General features: G+C 44.6%; 1 protein-coding gene across 1 annotated transcript in view; it reads left to right on the forward strand.

Moving 5' to 3' along the window:
• Positions 1–6566: 6566 nt before the first annotated feature.
• Positions 6567–20000, forward strand: part of LOC135107256 (Fanconi anemia group J protein homolog) — a 153409-nt gene continuing 139975 nt past the window's right edge. The window contains exons 1-2 of the mRNA XM_064016916.1: positions 6567–6618; positions 12758–12808. Coding sequence (XP_063872986.1) covers positions 6567–6618; positions 12758–12808 — 103 coding nt within the window. The remainder of the gene's footprint in view (positions 6619–12757; positions 12809–20000) is intronic.

The following is a 20000-nucleotide window of genomic DNA, read 5'->3' on the forward strand; positions in this document are numbered from 1 at the left end:
CCATTGTGGGGACGTTAGCAAGGTTTCATGAGTGGCATTAGTGGGAAGGTGCGTGCAGTTGCAATAGCTTTCGTGGCGGACAGTCGTGACACGTGAACTAGACAAACTGCTTATTTTGAAGGTAAAGTGCTAAGTCTATACATGAAAATATTAGTGAAAGGATACTCTGAAGGACAGGACATGATTACGCGTGAACATACAGTTGTAGAGTTGGTGGATGCGAGGAGTGGGTTGCATCACATTGTCTTCACATAGTCCCGCCGTGAGCTATGTGGCTCCTCTCTGCCGTGCCGTGGTGCCTCGTGCTGCTGAAGTATGAGAGGCTGTGCGCTGCGTCTGCGACTTATGACGCTGCGTCTGTGACTTATAAGTCACAACTTATGAGTTGTGGTTTTGCAGTGTGGAATGGTGGTTGTACGTGTGATTCAGTTGGCGTACTGTCTGTTACTAACGTTGTCTTGTTTTATAATTTTCCCTTTGCTGTGCTGTGATGCTTGTGAGAGGTGGTGGCGATAGAGGTCACATATTGCACTTTTTTCTACTCACATGTACAGTTTTGTTCTGGTCATCTTAGTGTTAAGCCTCGCCAAGTAATTTTTGCAGTGGACTTGCATTTTATTACTATTTTCCTTTTTATTCTGGATATATTTCATGCAAGGGTGCGGCTTGACCAACGAAGACGCGCGTGCCGGACTAAGTCATTGTGGTGGTAGTGGCAGTCCCTTCCTCTTGTCCGTGGTCGTCCGTGGCACCCCCGGCGACGCATCAGGACAAGAAGTAGTACTCAAGGGCGTATTGATCCCCCGTGTGCGTACCGGATCCCTGGCTAAGGCGCTTATCGACTGGAATCTGGTGTTTGATTTGAGACTGTCAGAATACTCATACATTTCCCGGACACCCACCTTCATCCCACCTGGCGCAACCCGCAGCCTCGCCCGCCGGTGCAAATCGACCCTTGTGTGGCGGGAATCACGGGCGAGAGTGTTTCAGCGCCGCGGGCGAGTCTAGAGGACGGTACGACGCCAGTGATAATCGAGCGGTAGGAATTGGAACGGAGAATTGGGATTGGGTATCACGTGTGGGATGTGAAGGCTTTGAGGGATGACTGCCGCTCCCCGCGTAACTCCTCCCTCCCCTGCGTCTTAGTGGAGGCCGAGGGGAAACAAGGGGGCATGAGGTGGGAGGCGGTAGCGGCGGCGACGGCGGCGGCGGTGTCAGAGTGGTGGGGGTGTGTGGTGGTGAGGTTGGATGGCCATACTTGTGTTACTGAGGGACAGCTGTATTTATTATGCTCGTCCAGACACATGAAATTTTGAGCGGTGTAGCCAAAAGGTTGCTTACATATTTACTGCTGCTTTGTACACGAGCGAGCAGACATGTCAACACACACACACACACACACACACACACACACACACACACACACACACACACACACACACACACACACACACACACACACACACACACACACACACACACACACACACACACACATACATGAAACATAAAACACTTACTAAATCATTCTCAGGGTTTTCGCCACTTTTTACCTCACCTGCCTCCCTTAATTGACTCTACATAATGAATCCAGGTGGACTCCACAGGCCTAATTCAATCTTTAATCACCTTGTTATTTTTTTTCCGTATTTACCTGCGCACACTGACTGCTCGCCAGGTGAAATGTTAATTAAAGTCCAGTGTATCTTTTTTCCGAGAGGCAGCCTGTTAGAGTTAGGGGAAGTGAGTGGAATGTTTTATATGGCTATTTATATTAGTTGTGGTCAGATATTTGTGTGGAGGAGAGGAAGGAAACAACGTGAAGGGGGGTGGGGCGAGGGGACGATGTGGAGAGTGTTGAAAAAGGAAAAGCGGGAAATTATACGAGAAGGTGTAGGAGAGGGAACAATAAAGAAAGAAGAGGAGACACAAGCTTAGTGGAAGGGGGTATTATGTTCTCTGACGTAGAAAAATGTCGGTGAACATAAGAGAGGAAAGTGCAGGGAGGGTTCCGGGAAGACAGGAGCAAAGATGGACAATTATTGTGGCTTAGGGGAATGTGGCGAGAGAGATACACAAGTAGACACGCAGGAAACGTGAGATGCTTGGTGCAGATGGATAAAAAAAACTTACCGTCTGTGTGTGTGTGTGTGTGTGTGTATGTGTGTGTGTGTGTGTGTGGCAGGCGACGGGAGGGAAGGAGGGAGAGAGGGGTTGACGGGGGAAAGGGGGTGGCGGCTGACCATTGTCCCAGAGTCAACACGCCGGGATTGGCCCCCCGCAGCCCGCAAAAGAAAACCTCCCTGGATTTTAATCTGGCTGGCGTCCATTGTGGTCAGCGAAGCCATGCAAATATACACGCTGAATTGCTTCCCCGGCAGCAGCCACACGGACTCCTTAATCGCCTGTTTGGTTGAATAGCTAGTTCCCCTTTCCTGACATTTTTCCCCACGCCTTCTCCTTCAAGAAAACACTATCCTCCCCTCACGCCCCCACAAGTAGCGTGGTGTCCGGCGGGTGAGTGGCAAGGGTAGGACATGTGTTTATCCGGAGTGAGCTGGCCTGACCCGCTGTGACCAGCGGCCGACGGGAGTTTTGCGTCTCCCCGAGTGACTTGATTACCGGTTTAATTCACAGCTTGTGGAAAATTAATGCCGAGGTCCGCCGCCACAAAAGAGACCCGTTTACCTCTTTATGCCGCGGGTCCCCGAGTTTACGTATGAAAGGGGAAATGGAAGAATGAGATGAGAGGAGAAAAAGTGGACGACTTTGATGCTGCACGTGTGTGTGTGTGTGTGTGTGTGTGTGTGTGTGTGTGTGTGTGTGTGTGTGTGTGTGTGTGTGTGTGTGTGTGTGTGTGTGTGTGTGTGTGTGTGTATATATATATATATATATATATATATATATATATATATATATATATATATATATATATATATATATATATTACACACACACACACACACACACACACACACACACACACACACACACACACACACACACACACAGAGAGAGAGAGAGAGAGAGAGAGAGAGAGAGAGAGAGAGAGAGAGAGAGAGAGAGAGAGAGAGAGAGAGAGAGAGAGAGAGAGAGAGAGAGAGAGAGAGAATAAATAAATGATATCTGCTTTGCTGCAGAATGCTGTAAAAGGTGCTGAAGGGCTGACTGCTGGTTCCGACCATTGATGCTCTCTTGGAGGAACACTGTTGTGTTAACTTGTAGCAGAAGTTGGCGGGTTGTGGACAGGGTGTGCTGCGGGACTTTTATATAAATGTCTCTCAAGGTTTTTTCCACGAAAATTCCGCACAAGCCAATTCTACTCTGAAAAAAAGAAAAAAAAAAGAAAAAAAGAAATAAAATAAATAAATAAGTAAATAAAACCAATAAATAAAATTGGTATGACGGGGGATTGTCTTGTGGTCTTGGAGTGAACTAACTTAGGTAGCAGAGGGGAACCTTACGTGTTCTTGTATAGAAGCAGGAGTACTTGTGGAAATGAAGCAGCCAGTATGTGTGGATGCTGCATGGCAATCGTGCGTCTCTTAACAGGAATCTTCTGTACTTGTTTCTCTAGGAAGATATTTTACTTCGACTTGTGTTATAAAATGATGAAATATCAGACATAAAGTTACCGTTTGCCGCCTCTTGCCAGCCACCTGCCCTTCATGGCGCCACACAGCCACGCACCGCACCGCTCGTTTGTGCTCTCCATGCCTCGCTGCAGTGAATCCCATTAATTAATCCTACCTTACGCACCTGCTGCTCGCACTGCCTTCCACCCTCCACTCCCATCACGCCACCTGTTTTGTGTTCGCTTGTCTTCACCCACCTGGCTCTCTCTCTCTCTCTCTCTCTCTCTCTCTCTCTCTCTCTCTCTCTCTCTCTCTCTCTCTCTCTCTCTCTCTCTCTCTCTCTCTCTCTCTCTCTCTCCACTCAGACGTAATTGAGACACCACATTTTTGTTCTCTGCAATTTTCTTCCGTAATTTATGTCACTTTTAATGTTTCATAAAAGTAACCTTCATATTTCCAAAATGTTGAGATTTACATTGTTCATTAGTGCAAGAAATTAAGTAACTTTTGCGTTGTGGTTTTTGTACAGTTTGCAAGTTGTGTGTTTGTGTGTTTCGAGTTCATCTTTTATAGCTTTTGTACATAATTTTTTTTTCTTTTTTTTACTTTTTGTACTACGAGCCTTCAAAACTGTTGTCCTTCTGTCCTTGTCTGTCTCTGTCTGTCAACCTTCTCTCTCTCTCTCTCTCTCTCTCTCTCTCTCTCTCTCTCTCTCTCTCTCTCTCTCTCTCTCTCTCTCTCTCTCTCTCTCTCTCTCTCTCTCTCTCTCTCTCTCTCTCTCTCTCTCTCTCTCTCTCTCTCTCTCTCTCTCTCTCTCTCTCTCTCCTTCATACATAAGTCACAACACCTGGCAGCAGCACCTTCCTATCCCTTCCCTTCCCTTCCTTCACTTTCTCCCTCACTCCTGTGCCCCTTTCCACCCAACTTTCCGTCCACAAGTTGTTATCGTATACCTTCCTCCTCTTATCCCCTCCTTCCCCGCCACCCTCCCTTCTCTTCCTCGCCTCCCTCCCGCCCCTGTTCGTCCTCCCCTCCCTCTCTCCCAGGTTGTCATCTCCTGCCTCCCCGGGGCAGCGCCAGACAAAAATCGGGTGGCTGCTAATGAGACGTGAATATTTTAACTGCACTCTGGGTCTTTGCTCGGCCCGGGATATGCCCACTTTTTTTTGGTTCATAATGGCGACTGGCGCATTTTTGGAATCCCCGCGCAGTGCTTTGATTTTGTGTATTTGTTTGTTTGCACGACTTCAGGAACTCATCATAGAGGTTGTTTGAGTCTTTTTTTTTTTTCTAATCTAAATTCGGTGTGTGTGTGTGTGTGTGTGTGTGTGTGTGTGTGTGTGTGTGTGTGTGTGTGTGTGTGGTGCGGGAGGGTCGGTGGGTGGGTCGGCTGGAGATTATTTCCGCGGGGCAATTTTTAGTAATTTCTGATCTGTAATCCTGTGCGATGATACCGTTTCTTTGCGCCGTGTTCCTTGGCGTGTGGCTGGAGGGCCGCGGCGGGGGCATGGCAGGGGAGTGGAGGGCTGGGGGCACCGGGCCTGTTCAGCTTAGTGAGGGAACAACTGTTGCTGCGTCGTGAGAAGTACAGACATGTGGTTCCCTCTTCATCTACAACTGCAAGAGTTCAACAGGAGTTAAAGGAAGGGGGTAGTGGTGGTGGTGGTGGTGGTGGTGATGGTGGTGTTTGTAATGGTGTGATTAGATTAACTTTCTTCTCTCCTGTTGTCTCATTCTTCTTCCTTTCTTTCTCCTGATGTTTTTTTTTCTCGTCCTTCAGTCTCTGATTGTAATGTTACATCATCATCGTCGTGGTGTCCCTCCTCCTCCTCCTCCTCCTCCTCCTCCTCCTCCTCCTCCTCCTCCTCCTCCTCCTCCTCCTCCTCCTCCTCCTCTAAACATTATGGAAAACAGAAAAAACAAAGGAGGTGAGTCCACTTAAGTGTGTGTGTGTGTGTGTGTGTGTGTGTGTGTGTGTGTGTGTGTGTGTGTAAGGAAAAGGTGTGAAGATGAGGGAAGATAATTTTTTAGATAATAAGGGAATGATTTAGCTGTGATAAAGTAACGGGTGAATGATAAAGTAATAAAGTAGCGGGTGATCGGTGAATGATGCACTGGAGGGGAAACTGTAGCTCAGAGGTGATCAAATAAATATTGAAGAAGAAATAGTAATGCCTTAAGAATTGTTCAAGACATTGTGTACGTTCTTAGTATGCTGGCCACAATAAAAAACAAAAGTGAACAGGCATGATATAAATCTGAATAGGAAATCGCTCTCTCTCTCTCTCTCTCTCTCTCTCTCTCTCTCTCTCTCTCTCTCTCTCTCTCTCTCTCTCTCTCTCTCTCTCTCTCTCTCTCTCTCTCTCTCTCTCTCTCTCTCTCCCCTTTTCATATTTTTCTTTTTTAGTGGAAGGATGTGTGCGTGAGTACTTAAGTGCGCGCGTGCGCCTTGCCTGATGCCTTGACAAGTGCATCAAGTGAATCCAAGAGGGCACATTTCTGCCTTGGGAGGGAGGCATTACCGAGGGCTGACAGTATGGGAGGGAGGAGGGGGTCGTGGAGGGCGGCAGCACGCGAGGCGGAAGAGATTTTTTTTTCCCCGATATGACATGTTCGAGAATCCGGAAAATTATCACATCAGTGAACGAATTAATCCAAATAAAATAAAATAAAATAAAAAAAATATGGTAAGAACATGTTCGAAGTGAGTAAAGTGGAGAGCCGACAGCTGCATCTGTGTGGCGGCCACCTCTCTGCCTTGTGCTGGCTGTTAATTTCACTGAGCGCAACACACATCCATAGATAACATTCTGGAAGTTTTGTCAACGTATCTATTTTCTTATTTTACTTTACTTTACTTTTATTTATTTACTTATTTATTTATGTTTATTTAAAGATTGCTGCTATGTCTGGATCCACACAAATTTCATTTCTTTTTAGTCGAGTGGCATAAAATGCATGTAATATTTCGCTTGTAGAACTTGGAGAGTCATGAACCACTCCCCATTAGACTTAGAGGATGCTGAGAGGGCTCAAGAGAGGAGTCACGAGCAGTGAAAGAAACGTTCCTGGAAGAAGAAATGAGGCGAGATTTAATACAAGGCTGCTTTCCCCCTAATGCCAGAGAGAGAGAGAGAGAGAGAGAGAGAAGAGAGAGGAGAGAGAGAGAGAGAGAGGAGAGAGAGAGAGAGAGAGAGAGAGAGAGAGAGAGGAGAGGCAATAGTCATACAGTAAATAAGCAAAATGAAGGGACACCTATTTGACCTCACGTGACAAAACCTTCCGCTGAGTTAAGATAAAGTTGTTGCCACATGCACGGCGCGGGGCAGCGTTGGTCTATCTCATTAACGTTGGGAATGGGCTGGACCTGCTGCTTGTAACACCTGTCGAGGGCCTTCTTTGTTGCACCTGATTCAAGATACATAACACTTCCCCCCTAATTATACTACACTATTGTACATTACTGGACGTCAGGCTTTTTTTTTTTTTTTTTTTCATCTTCTATTTGGTTATTTGTATTAATTTTGCTTTTGTACTTCCTTCTTCCTATGACATTATGACATGAACGCTTTCAAGAGGAAGGTTTCAAGACACTTAACCTCTAATTTCGGATGATGTTTTTTTTTTTTTTTCTCTAATTTTGGATGATAATTTTTTTTTATCTTTCATCTGGGACTGGTACTTTCAATAGGCCTTTTTTTTCGCTCTTTTTTGTTATCCTTGACCCCCGCCCCTCTCACATTATAAAAAAAAAACGATAACAATCTCCTTAAGTCATTAGGGAAGTACAGCAGCATACATCACTTCCCATATTACTTAACACCTCACCACTAACATTTTATTTATTTATTTATTTTTTATCCCTTTATGAATTGAAGAGTCCAGTCTGGGCCACAAAAAAAGCAAAAAAAATAAATAAATAAATAAATGCCCCGCTCGCGATGTCGCTTTCAATTAAGAAACTGCGGGACAAGAATGAAAAGATTTGGCCAGTTTAGCTTCTGAAGTGTCTTTTTTCACACTGCTTTTAATGGTAGGGAGTTATATAAATGTAAACCAGAGGAGGGACCGAAAGTATAGGAATATGATTGAAGGTACAAATAAAGAAAGGAAAGAAAAAGAAAAATGAAAATGTAATGAGAGAGAGAGAGAGAGAGAGAGAGAGAGAGAGAGAGAGAGAGAGAGAGAGAGAGAGAGAGAGAGAGAGAGAGAGAGAGAGAGAGAGAGCTAAAGTAGGTAGGTAAACATCATCTCATATAAAATCGAAAAGTGAACATTGAAGAAGAAAAAAATGACGATTCGTTAATGTACATCTGAATTTCAGTGATGTATTTTTACCTTTCAGTTAATGATGGAGTTAAGTGCGTGTCTGAAGAAGGTGATGAGGGGGTGCCGCCGGTGTAATTAGTGGCGGTGGGTGGAAGACGAGAGGCTAGGGCGGTGGTGGTGGTGGCTCTGGCAGGGACTGATGGCGTTGGTGGTGAGGAGGAAGGGAAAAGAAAGTAGTCTTGCTGCTTAAAGGAGGAATTGAGTGAATGTTGAGTGCTGAGGTTGGTATATAGAAAATAGGAATGTATAAACCTGACTCACTGGTTTTGTTATCGTAGGGATTATAGTGTAGGAGGTGGAAAATAACAGTGGCGAAAGTAAAAAGGGTGATAATTACAAGAGATTTCAAGCGGCAACAGACTTTCAGATCCTTACTATATAGGCTGTTTTATTCCACTTAGAGTGCGATTGTATAGGTTGATTAAATAGTTTTGTTATAATAGTGGTTACAAAGTAGGAGGTGTAAGGCGATGAAGATGATGAGAACAAGGAGGACGAAGGAGGATAATCATAAGAGATTTCAAACAACAATAAACTTTTGGGCCCTTACTAAGCGTTTTTGACTCCACTACATTACACCAACTGATACATCACAGAAAAACTAACTATACGAAAAAAGAAAAGGCGTTTACTCGTACCTACGGCGGTACTGTTGTTTACGGGAGAAGGTGTAAAATATTTATTAGTACATTAATATCTTGTGTAGGTAGAGGCACAGTGTGAAAGTAAAAGCGAGGCGATGACCATAAGAACGATACGAATAACGCAGAAAACGCTGGAGAAAGGAACAGAGGCGGAAAGATGGAGGGAAAGAAGCGCTGTACGAGGGGAAAGATGGAGGGAAAGAAGCGCTGTACGAGGGGAAAGAGGGTGGATATTAAAGAAGGAATGATGCTTGATCCCTCCCGTCGTGCTTCTCATCTGCCTGGTCCCCCTATTCCTCTCTTCCCGTCCCTCTCCACCTCTCCGCCCCCGTCACTGCTGCTCCCACCCTTCCTTCCCCCCCCACACACAAAACCCCTCCGTCCCCCACTCGTGTCCGCCGGCCGCCCCCGTTTTGAAATCACACGCTCACCCTTGATAGCTTCACTTACCAATTCATTTTTTCGCCATTCTTTTTATTACACGTATGTCCATTTTTCTGGAAGATCACAACCGCTTCTCGGAAAAAAATCATTAATTGACAACAACAAAATTAAACCTTCCCTTGGTAATGTAGTCGAGAGTAAAAATGCCTTAGAAAAAAATTAAACCGTTTACCTTGGACTGGCACGGCTGGGGCATCAGGGAAAATGGAAAAAAATTCTGTAACTCTATTGGCGGCCCTGATTGGCTGGCGTGGGCCCTGATGACGCCCAATCACTGGCCTGCCTCCGCGTGTCAATAAGGGAGGCAGTTTGGGCGTGACGAGGCCGGCGTCTGTAGCGCGGCGGGCGAAGGGCGGGCGCAGGAAGAGGGGACAGATGTAGGGGGAGGATGAGGAGCTAATGATCCAATGAAGCAAGAAGGGGAGTTTAGGGGAGGATCGAGGGAGGGTTCAGCGAAGAGGTGTGGTAGGGAGGGGGAAGGGGGAGGCATGGGGAGGAGTGGAGGAAAAGTAGTTGAGATGGAAAATGAGTAGGTAGTGTGCCTGAGGGGTGAAGGGGGAGGAATGGGATAGTTAGGTGCCAAAGGGGGGAAGGGTGTAGGAAAAAAAATCTATGTTGGAAATTGAACTTTTATGAGTCATAACGGTGGCTGAGGGATCGGTCCTGATGGTGCCCTGTTGTGCCTGCTGTGCCTGCTGTGTGCCTGCCTGCTGTTATGCTGCTGCTGTTATATAGTAGTTTTGTTTTGTAGTTTGTTTTTGTTGTTGTTTCGATGTGTGTCCTCCTCCTGTTGCTGTTACTAATGCTGCACTTACTACTACTGTTTTTACTGTTTCGCTACCCTCTTCTGTTGGTGTTTCGTCATTAAGTTATTTTTACTGTTGTCTTATCCCTTCTGCTGTCGTCGACTTTACTTGTTTTCATCGCTGTCATAACTTTCCTTTTGCTTTCGGGCTTCCTTCACTCACTTCGTGGTTGTCTCCCCCATCGCATTTAGGAGACCCGTGTCAGTAACCCTCGGCAATGCACTGGCCAAAAGGAACCACCAGAAGCCAAAGTGGAAGTCATCACAAGCGTCTTTACCTCAGAAGGGCGTAAAGAAACTTAGCCGCTGTGGTGCTGAAAAGTTAATTACTTACTACTACTTAATTACTACTTAATTACTACTTACCCCACGACTAGAATGACGCATTGCATCTCGACGACCTTGACACCTGGAGCGCCTCCCACACTTCACCATGATGGGTTGATTCGCCCTCATCCTGTCGCTGATACTGGCTGTTGGCCTCTGAGGTGACACACACACACACACACACACACACACACACACACACACACACACACACACACACACACACACACACACACACACTCACACACACACACACACACACACACACACACACACACACACACACACACACACACACACACACACACAAACACACACACACACACAGAAAAAATAAATAAATAAAAATAAATAAATAAAGTTGGGGGCAAATTTCAAATCTTTATTCTTCATTAACTCTAGCGGGAAAGATACCATACCCTGATTCCGTATATGGAAATTAAGTCATGATCTGGTGCTACTTTCATGCATCACAAGTACAGATGCAATAAGGCAGACGTATTTTATTACGAGGCGAATGAACAAATCTAGAGGAAACTAAAGGCAGCAACATCCATAGAGGTGTAGGAAAAATTTTTTTTTTTTTTTATTTATTTGGTCGAGTGAGGGAGGTTTGTGGGGGGTTTGTTATTGTTACTGTTGTTATCATCGTTGTTATTGGTCAGCACAACTTGTCATCGTCATCCTTTTCATTCAAACGCACCACACTGCACTGCCTTCATTTTCTTCTGCGTTATTCTTACCGCCCATTGTCCTCCCCACTCATATTCGCCTCCCATCGCGTTCTCCTCCTGGTGCTGAGCATCAGGTGGAGGCTCTTAGCGGCGAGGTAAGTGCATTATACACACTTGTCATGCATTTTTCCAGCAGCATCAGGAGCACGAGGAGGAGGAGCTGGAGAAGGAGGAGGAGGAGCGGGAGAAGCATGTGGAGGAGGAGAAAGAGGAGTGCATCGCCAAGCAGCGTATCACTATTCTCTCAGCAGCATAAGGACTCTCCAGCCTGCCCTTTTGATGTCTGCTCCCCAGTGTACAATAACTCGGGAATTTGAACCTTGCAGGCCCGCGGGGAGGCTGCTGAGGCGAGTGTTTTAGCCGGGCGGGCGTCGGGGAGCTCCGGGCCCTCCTGAAATATATATGGCATTTTAATAGCCGGATTATCGCCGTCCATCGCTTCAGACTTGAGCTCATTTGCTTTCCCAAAATTGGTGCATAAAAGCTTGAGTGAAGATCGGGATGCGAGGCAATTGACCTCCGGGGGTAGAGGAGGGGCAGGGGGAGGGATGGGGGCGGCCGTGCGGCGGGCGTGTGTGAGGCGGCTTCCTGGTAGTGTAGAACCCCCGAGTATGAAGTGATTGTGGGTGTATTCTGTGTATACTTGTCCTGTACTAGGGTAACGTACACTATAGCTCCTGTTTTTTGTTACACGGCTTGTTGTTTGACTGATCAGTAAGATTTCTTCCTCTTAATTGTCCAAGAACTTGTCAATAAAAAGAAAAAAAAAAACTTGAATGCTCTTGAAAAGTCATAGTTTTATTTATTTATTTATTTATTTATATTTTTTTAAGGTAAGAAGTCACTGGCCTTTGGTGAGTTTATTTATCTTACCGGAGTTAATGTCGATCAGAAACTTGAAATCTCACAGAAGATATAAGATGCCAATTCAAAAATTCCGAAACAGGTTTATGGAAGTGGGGAGATGACAGGTAAAATCCGGCATGAAGTGGATAGGCATGGAGAAAACTAATCTGAGAGAAGCTGAAAACAATCGTTATCCTTACCAGTAAAAAAAAAAAAAAAAAAAAAAAAAAAAAAAAAAAAAAAAAAAACATGGAATGCTTAACTTTGGCATTAAACCAACAACAGTTTTGACAAGTTAACAGAATGGTAACCCAGTAAAGGTCACGAAGGCAAGACAGAGGGTAAAGATACAGAAGCGATAAGAAAACACGTAGTGGAGGGAACCGGTAGAATGGCAACAGAGAGAGAGAGAGAGAGAGAGAGAGAGAGAGAGAGAGAGAGAGAGAGAGAGAGAGAGAGAGAGAGAGAGAGAGAGGGTGGATTTGCGTGATAGTACTTGTGATGATCCTTGTTTACTCTATTCTTGTTGCTCTTATTAATATCATTACTGTTGTTGTTTTTGTTCTGGTCATCGTCGTTGTTGTAGGTTAGATTCTGTTTAGTCAATCGCTTGTTAATGGAAATTTGCAAGGCACGGGGCTGGTAGTGTAAAGATTAAATGAACCTGTCATTGGTGGGGGAAGGGAAAGGTCAGACTGGGATTCAGTGTGCGGTTGGTCCCCGGCCTGAGGTGCCTCGCTGGGCATCCTCAGCGAGACAAACACTGGGAGTCTCTCTCTCTCTCTCTCTCTCTCTCTCTCTCTCTCTCTCTCTCTCTCTCTCTCTCTCTCTCTCTCTCTCTCTCTCTCTCTCTCTCTCTCTCTCTCTCTCTCTCTCCAGTCTTTTTGTTTTCCATCTTTTCTTTTTTTTTTTTTTTAGCTTTTTCGCTTGAATCTTTTTTGCTTTCTTTATATAGCTATCTATACTTTATCTTTCTTTTTCATCCCCTCATTTTATCTTTATTTCTGTGCACTTTGGATACAGTTTATAATGAGTGTATATGTTTCTTTCCAGAGAAGGCGCAGGCCTACAATGCTTTGGTGGACAGTGGCATCAACGATCCAGGTAAGTGCCTCACGTGTTTGCTAAGTGAGGGTGGGTTACAGGGATTGTGGGTCGCCAGAAAGGAAGCTGTGAAGTATTGTTACCGTCTGATTGCCTTTGGTGGAGAAGATTCATGTGCTGTAGAGGTGAGAAGCAGCCTCGCCACTACACTTACGAGGGTGTTTTGTATGGGTGGAATTTAATGTCAACTTTGCACACATGTTCTCTATTGGGAAAAAAAAAAGAAAGTAACAAAGGAAAAGTGCAATTCCGTCATGATACAGAGGAACAATATGATACAAATGGCAAAATAACATACGAAAAAAAGCATAGTTATTTATTTTTTCCATGGTACTCTGCATAGAACATACTTAAGAAAACGTGACAGGGCTAGTACAGGGTGTTGCAACATGAAATTACTATGTGACGCCCTATCTTCCTGGTAACTCTGCGCCACAAATATGGTTACGAGATGGTGTTTCTACATTGTTTTTGTTGATAGAGGGATATGGAAGAACTGTTGGGTAAGAAAACACAACAATCCTCAGGTTAGTGATGCACAGACCTTATATATTCTACGGGGTTTTGCTGCCGCTTTTTCGTAACATTCCTAAAGAAATCTTTGAGCTGAAGAGAAGAACTGGTAGGGGGAAAAGGGAAGCCAGGAAAGCTGGGGAGCAACAAGGCACGCGAAAGAGGAAGCCAAGAAAGGCGGCGGTAGTATTAGCAGGTGAAAAGGAATGCAGGAAAGTAGGCAGCATTATTAGCAGATGGAATGGGGAAGCAAAACAAGTAGGCAATATTTATAGCAGACGAAGGGGGAGGGATGCAGGAAAGCTGTCAGTAGCATCAGCAGGTGTACGGAGAATGCATGATAGGTGCTGGAAGTATAAGCAGGCGGAAGGAGAATGCAGTAAAAGTACCACTAATTGATGGTAGAATAATACTGAACAGGTGCATACATCACTGGCAGGAAGACGCTAAAAGCAACAAAGATGACAGTATTGCCAGCAGGCGGAGTGAAGCTGTTCAGTTTGACAGTAATACAAAACACAAGAAGCATAAGTAAATCTACACTTAATTCAGAAACCATATCTTTACACACATTCATTAATCAAACGTCGTTACCTATCGTGAATAGAAACGCACCACTCCACGAATAATTTAATCGCCCACATATTACCAGAGATAAAAACATCATATAAATAACTAAAGTGTTGTGGAGGGATGTGCATCGTTCTCTTTCTGTCCAACTCGCCCCGACCATCACTCCCTCCTTCAGGCGCCTCTCTCCTGTCAGTCGCTGGTGCCGCGGGGCGCTCGGAACCTCTGCAGGGGACGTGCACTGCCAGAGGGGGAGAGGTAAAGGGTGTCTTAATGCTCGTATTTATGGCTTTATTTGATCGTATATCGTGTATTTCGTTTGTTATTTTAACCGTATTTATTGTTTGGTATGTCAATGTTGATTTGTTTAGATATGAATGTGGACTAAGAGAGAGAGAGAGAGAGAGAGGAGAGAGAGAGAGAGAGAGAGAGAGAGAGAGAGAGAGAGAGGAGAGAGAGAGAGAGAGAGAGAGAACTTGGAGCACGTGTACGTGTACTAGTGAATGCGTATCCCTTGGCTGAGGCAGTGAATGTGTCCCGCTGTGAATGCACAATCTGCCGAAGGGGAAACGAATCACGTCACCACTTGCATACACTTGTCACTGTTTACCCTCTGTTTACTATCACTGGGGTCCATTATTGCATCTGGCCTCGCATCTCCTGCCCTTATCAACCTCTAGACTCTCCCCCATATTATTGTCCGTGGCCCGCGTACCTGTCCCTCACACCTGCCCCTCGCCCCCATCCCTCACACCTGGACCTTGCGCTGGCTGACATTTCCACACACTTAACTCACCCACCTGTGCTGTTTCCCTGCCTGTTCCTTTAAAGCCTAGGGGTGTGGTGTGGTGTGGTGTTCCAGTTGAGTGTTGGACTGTTCGTGATTGAGTGGCTGCTTCGATTGTCACAGTAAATGAAGCAAGTGCGGGTGAATGGACGCTGATGTTAATTTGAGCTGCTCTCCTTTTGGTTCTGATTCAAGTTTCATTTTTATTTTCGTCTCTTTTTTTGTTATTATTTTTTTCTCTCTTTTTTTATTTCTTTCGTTTTTTTTTTCTTTCTTTTTTCTTTTCTCGAAATTATGTTGATGCGTGTGTTTTTTTTATTTATTTATTTTTTTTAATGTCTGTGCACCTGTTTCTCTTTGTGTCTGTGTATGTCTTTCTTTTTTCTTTTTTCTTTTTATTTAATTATTTTTTTTTACCGGCCATTTTATTTCCCCACCATTTTCTCTCTCTCTCTCTCTCTCTCTCCTCTCTCTCTCTCTCTCTCTCTCTCTCTCTCTCTCTCCTCTCTCTCTCTCTCATCCTCTCTCTCTCTCTCTCTCTCTCTCTCTCTCTCTCTCTCTCTCTCTCTCTCTCTCTCTCCTATTATTTTCTTTTCCATTTGCCTTATCCTCATATTTTTTTTTATTTTTATATTTTATTATCTGCTTTTCTTATAACTATGTCCATTTTCTCTTTTATCTCACCCTTATTTGTTTATGTCACACACACACACACACACACACGTTAGAGGAGGAGGAGGACGAGGAGGAGGAGGCCAACCCGAACATTGCGTGTAGTACAGTCTTAAGTCTCGTCGCCTCATCTGCGTCTCACTTTAATTAACTATTTACTCAACACTCCAGACACTCGTGCATTATTTCCACGGTGCTCTCTGCTTTGTCTCCTTCATCCTGCTTCACTCACAATGTCCGCTGCTACTCCTGTCTCTCATGTATTTTATATGTATATTCTTTTTCGTCTTTCTTTCTTTCTGGATCACTCTTTGTTCCACGCACTTATCTCATTCGTTTTTTTTATCGCCTTTCCTTGTGTTCCTTTTATGTGTGTTGCAGTTCTTTAGACCACTTGTTATTTTTTCTTCACCCGCTCCTTCTTGTCCTCCTTGCGTCCATTTTTTTATTTTTCATCACCTCTTCTTGTGTTTCTTTTTCATTTTTGCTGTAGTACTTCAAACTGCTCATTTTTCGTCTCCTTCATTCTACGATTATTTTAACACTATATTATGGAAGTTGCTGTCAAGGCCGTGAAATTTACTACCATAGACAGATGAATAGATAGATAGATGGGTGGATATTTTAATAACCACGAATTATATGACAGTATACTTCAAATAACTAGCGTGATTCAGCAGCTTGCTTATATACTAGGCATTAGAAGAAAAAAAATCAGGAACTTAAGAGACATACACACAGAAAGAAAAAAGAAAAAAAAAAACATTTACACGGATCTGAGTTTTTAATATCAGTCTCACCACGTCAGTCGTACACCTGATCGCCGCCTGGTGCAAGCAAGGGCGTGTGTTAGCTAGTGCGACTCATGCCCTGACCGTCACATGGGCCTTGGATCCTTGTTTATACTAGAGCTGTGTGTGTCTGTGTATCGGCAACCGTAAAATCCGTGCGTTATAAACTTTTTTTATTCTAACATTGCTATTCGAGGTGTGCATTCATTACCTACCTTATCTCTTCAGCTTTCCCGCATTGCCCAGGGATGACCAGCCAGACATCGCGTCTCCCGTGTCTTAATATTGCACTTCTTCATTTCTCGCTCATTGGTGTGACTCGTGGAATTGTTTCATAAAGTTTGCCCTCAGACGGATTATTATTTATTTTCTTACTTCGATGAAAGATGCTACAAAGAGTAATAAAGAAAGAATACTACGTAGTTAGCAAATGGATTGGAGATACTCATGAGGCCTGTGATCTGTCCACAGTACCATAGTAAAAGTAAGACCTTGCACCTCAATAGTGTGCACCTGCAGGGACGTGCAAACCATAAGCCATCCCTCCCGTGCGTCCCGCCGTGCTCCCTCCTGCCTCGCCCCTCGCTTGCCGGGAAAAAGACAAAATGTAAACACTTTTCTCAGTCAAGTTGTGCAGTGTTTGTTTGCAACACAGGTGTAAGTTTCACTTATATTTACATGTATTTATTTATCTCTATCTCTGTCTTTATATCTGTATTTATTCATCTAAATCTTTTACATCTGCCTTTTTTTTTTCTTTTTTTTCGTCTGTTTATGTATCCATATTTATTCTTTTATTTATATATCTGTCTTTCTTTTTATGTATTTGTATCACACGTGTTTATTTTCTTTTCACTTTTTCCTCCTCCTCCTCCTCCTCCTCCTCCTCCTCCTCCTCCTCCTCCTCCTCCTCCTCATCATCATCATCATCATCATCATCATCATCATCATCATCATCATCATCCCTCTCTCCAGTTGTTTGTGTAGGCGATTATATGTGAAAAAGGGGTGCCACAGGATGGCGGGTGCATGCTGACGGTGTTCAAAGGAGTGTTTTCATCCCGTGGCGCTTTATCAGTCTGGTGTTGTAATCGCTGAGAATATCAATCTCCGCCCATTTTGTTTTTATGTCAGTTACTGATGATTCAAATGTCAGAGAGGAGCAGGACGTGGGATTCTCGTCATTACACCCTAACGTTAACCGCGGGACACTTCCACCATCTGTTTGAACACCTGTCTGCCAATGTAATTTTGCTGCCATTTGAGGACGTGCGAATATGGTAAGGCTGCCACTAAGAGATGCTTCCACCCGGTGATTGGCCTTCATGTTCCGGTCTTATTTAAAACTTTTAGATATTTACTTTATGTATACCAAAAATTATAATTTAACTGTAAAATAGCAGGTTGTTTACATTTAGATAATGTGGTACCTTGGAACTAAATGACGATTTCTGTAAAATACAATGTTAATTTGTTGCGTGTTTCAAAACGGGAGAGCAATACGTAATGATTCAGTAAGCGAGAACATCGGTCAGTGGTAGTTGCCGTGTTTGCGTGTCCTCAGGTGCAAAATTATGGTAACAGAATTGCTGAAAGCGTACAGCAACATTATGTCTTCCCGCTATTTTTTTCTTTTATGATCACTGTTATACATTTCCCATACAAATTTTAGGAGTCGGGATATGCGTTTTTAATTAGGGGTTTTAGAGGCAGTGAATTCAAAGCTGCTGTTTCTACAAAGCCAAGGAATTCTGATAATGATCTAGGATAGTTTCACGTAAGGATTAAATTTCCTCTTTAAGTATCTGTAGTCTTCACCAGCTGGGTAATTGGGTGTAGTTATTCCATTCCTTATTCATGACTGGTTCTCTTAAAGCTTGTGCGGGATTTTACCGTTATTTTTAGTGTATTTTTATTATCATTATTATTATTATTTCATGAATGAGGATTGTAGGAGATTAAGTTAAGCCATATTTGACTACAAATTCTCATGAGGAGGTGATAGTTTAGCATGTTTCCTCTCTACTGCACTAATATCACTGTGGCTCTTTAGTTAAAACATTTTTTTTACCCACCCATCCACATCAAGCACCATACCTTGCTCTCTCGAATTTTTCCTTGCTTCATAATTATAAGGGTGGAGACTGCTTCCCTTATTTGGCGATACTCTGCATTTTGTTTTGCTTACCTTTTTAGGATGCTTAATTATTTCTGTTATATCATTCATGCTCACCTCGCTACCTTCATATTTTGACGTGGTGGTATTGGTATTAGAGGACCACCCAATGGACTCATTTCAAAACCCTTTCCTTTGTGACCTTGTTGGGCGCCCATCAAGTCTTGCGTGTGTGCGTGCGTGCGTTCGTGCGAGTTCACACACACACACACACACACACACACACACACACACACACACACACACACACACACACACACACACACACACACACACACACACACACACACACACACACACACACACACACACACACACACACACACACACACACACATTTTTTTTTCCTTAGTTTTCCTTTCCCAGACTCTCTCTCTCTCTCTCTCTCTCTCTCTCTCTCTCTCTCTCTCTCTCTCTCTCTCTCTCTCTCTCTCTCTCTCTCTCTCTCTCTCTCTCTCTCTCTCTCTCTCTCTCTCTCTCTCTCTCTCTCTCTCTCTCTCTCTCTCTCTCTCTCTCTCTCTCTCTCTCTCTCGTGTGTGAGTGAGAGAGAGAGAGAGAGAGAGAGAGAGAGAGAGAGAGAGAGAGAGAGAGAGAGAGAGAGAGATTCACCCACAATTATCAGGATCACGTGGTATTATACATCGTAGTTCGGTCTGTGGGTTAACCTGGCTTTCCTCACACCACGCATCGCATCCCCCTGCCCAGGAAACACATTACTTACTTGATCAGTGAAAACCCTTGTAACTTGATTTGGATTTGATACTTATCCTGAAAAGTAACAGGCAACGATATTACCACTGAGCCAACAAGCTGTGTGTGTGTGTGTGTGTGTGTGTGTGTGTGTGTGTGTGTGTGTGTGTGTGTGTGTGTGTGTGTGTGTGTGTGTGTGTGTGTGTGTGTCTCTCTCTCTCTCTCTCTCTCTCTCTCTCTCTCTCTCTCTCTCTCTCTCTCTCTCTCTCTCTCTCTCTCTCTCTCTCTCTCTCTCTCTCATATTTCCCCCTACATTCGCTCGGAAAGATTTAAAAAACACGGGGCCCAGCTCGGGGCCGGCCCAGCCATCACCATTTTGGGCTGGGCTTCCGATACACGGGGCGGAAAATCGGGCGTTGAGAGAGGATGTGCCCACGCTCCGTTTTTTGCCACAGTGATGGAGGGGAACCGTGAGAGGGAAGGAGGTGGGGGGAGGACCAGAGAGAGAGAGAGAGAGAGAGAGAGAGAGAGAGAGAGAGAGAGAGAGAGAGAGCGGATGGGAGGAAAGGGAGGGTAAGAGGAGAGCCACGGTGAGAGAAAGAGAGGGAAGGGAGGCAGGGAGGGAGGGAAGGGAAGGGAGAGAGGGAGCGGGACTGCCAGTTTTATTTTTCTTAACTTAATTTACTTTTTTTCGGTCATAGTAAATATTCGTCTTCATTTGTTGGTGTGAAGGGTCTCCGTTATGCCTAGGTGAGCGTGGCGCAAGGCGTGGCGGCGTCGAACGAGGGACACAGATGGATAAACACACAGTGGGCGCGCGAGGATGCCGTGGTGGTGGCGCCGCGTGTGTTGAGGAAGGCGGGGGGAACCATTTTGAGCCGGTCCGCCGATGTAAACAAACGGACGAATCAAAAATATGCTCGATGCGGGGCTTCGGTAGCGCCTCCCCTCACATTGTGTTGAAGGTCTTGCCGCGCCCCGCCCCCCTGCCCC

Source organism: Scylla paramamosain, chromosome 15 (assembly GCF_035594125.1).
Source record: "Scylla paramamosain isolate STU-SP2022 chromosome 15, ASM3559412v1, whole genome shotgun sequence".
In the NCBI taxonomy this organism is placed as follows: domain Eukaryota; kingdom Metazoa; phylum Arthropoda; class Malacostraca; order Decapoda; family Portunidae; genus Scylla; species Scylla paramamosain.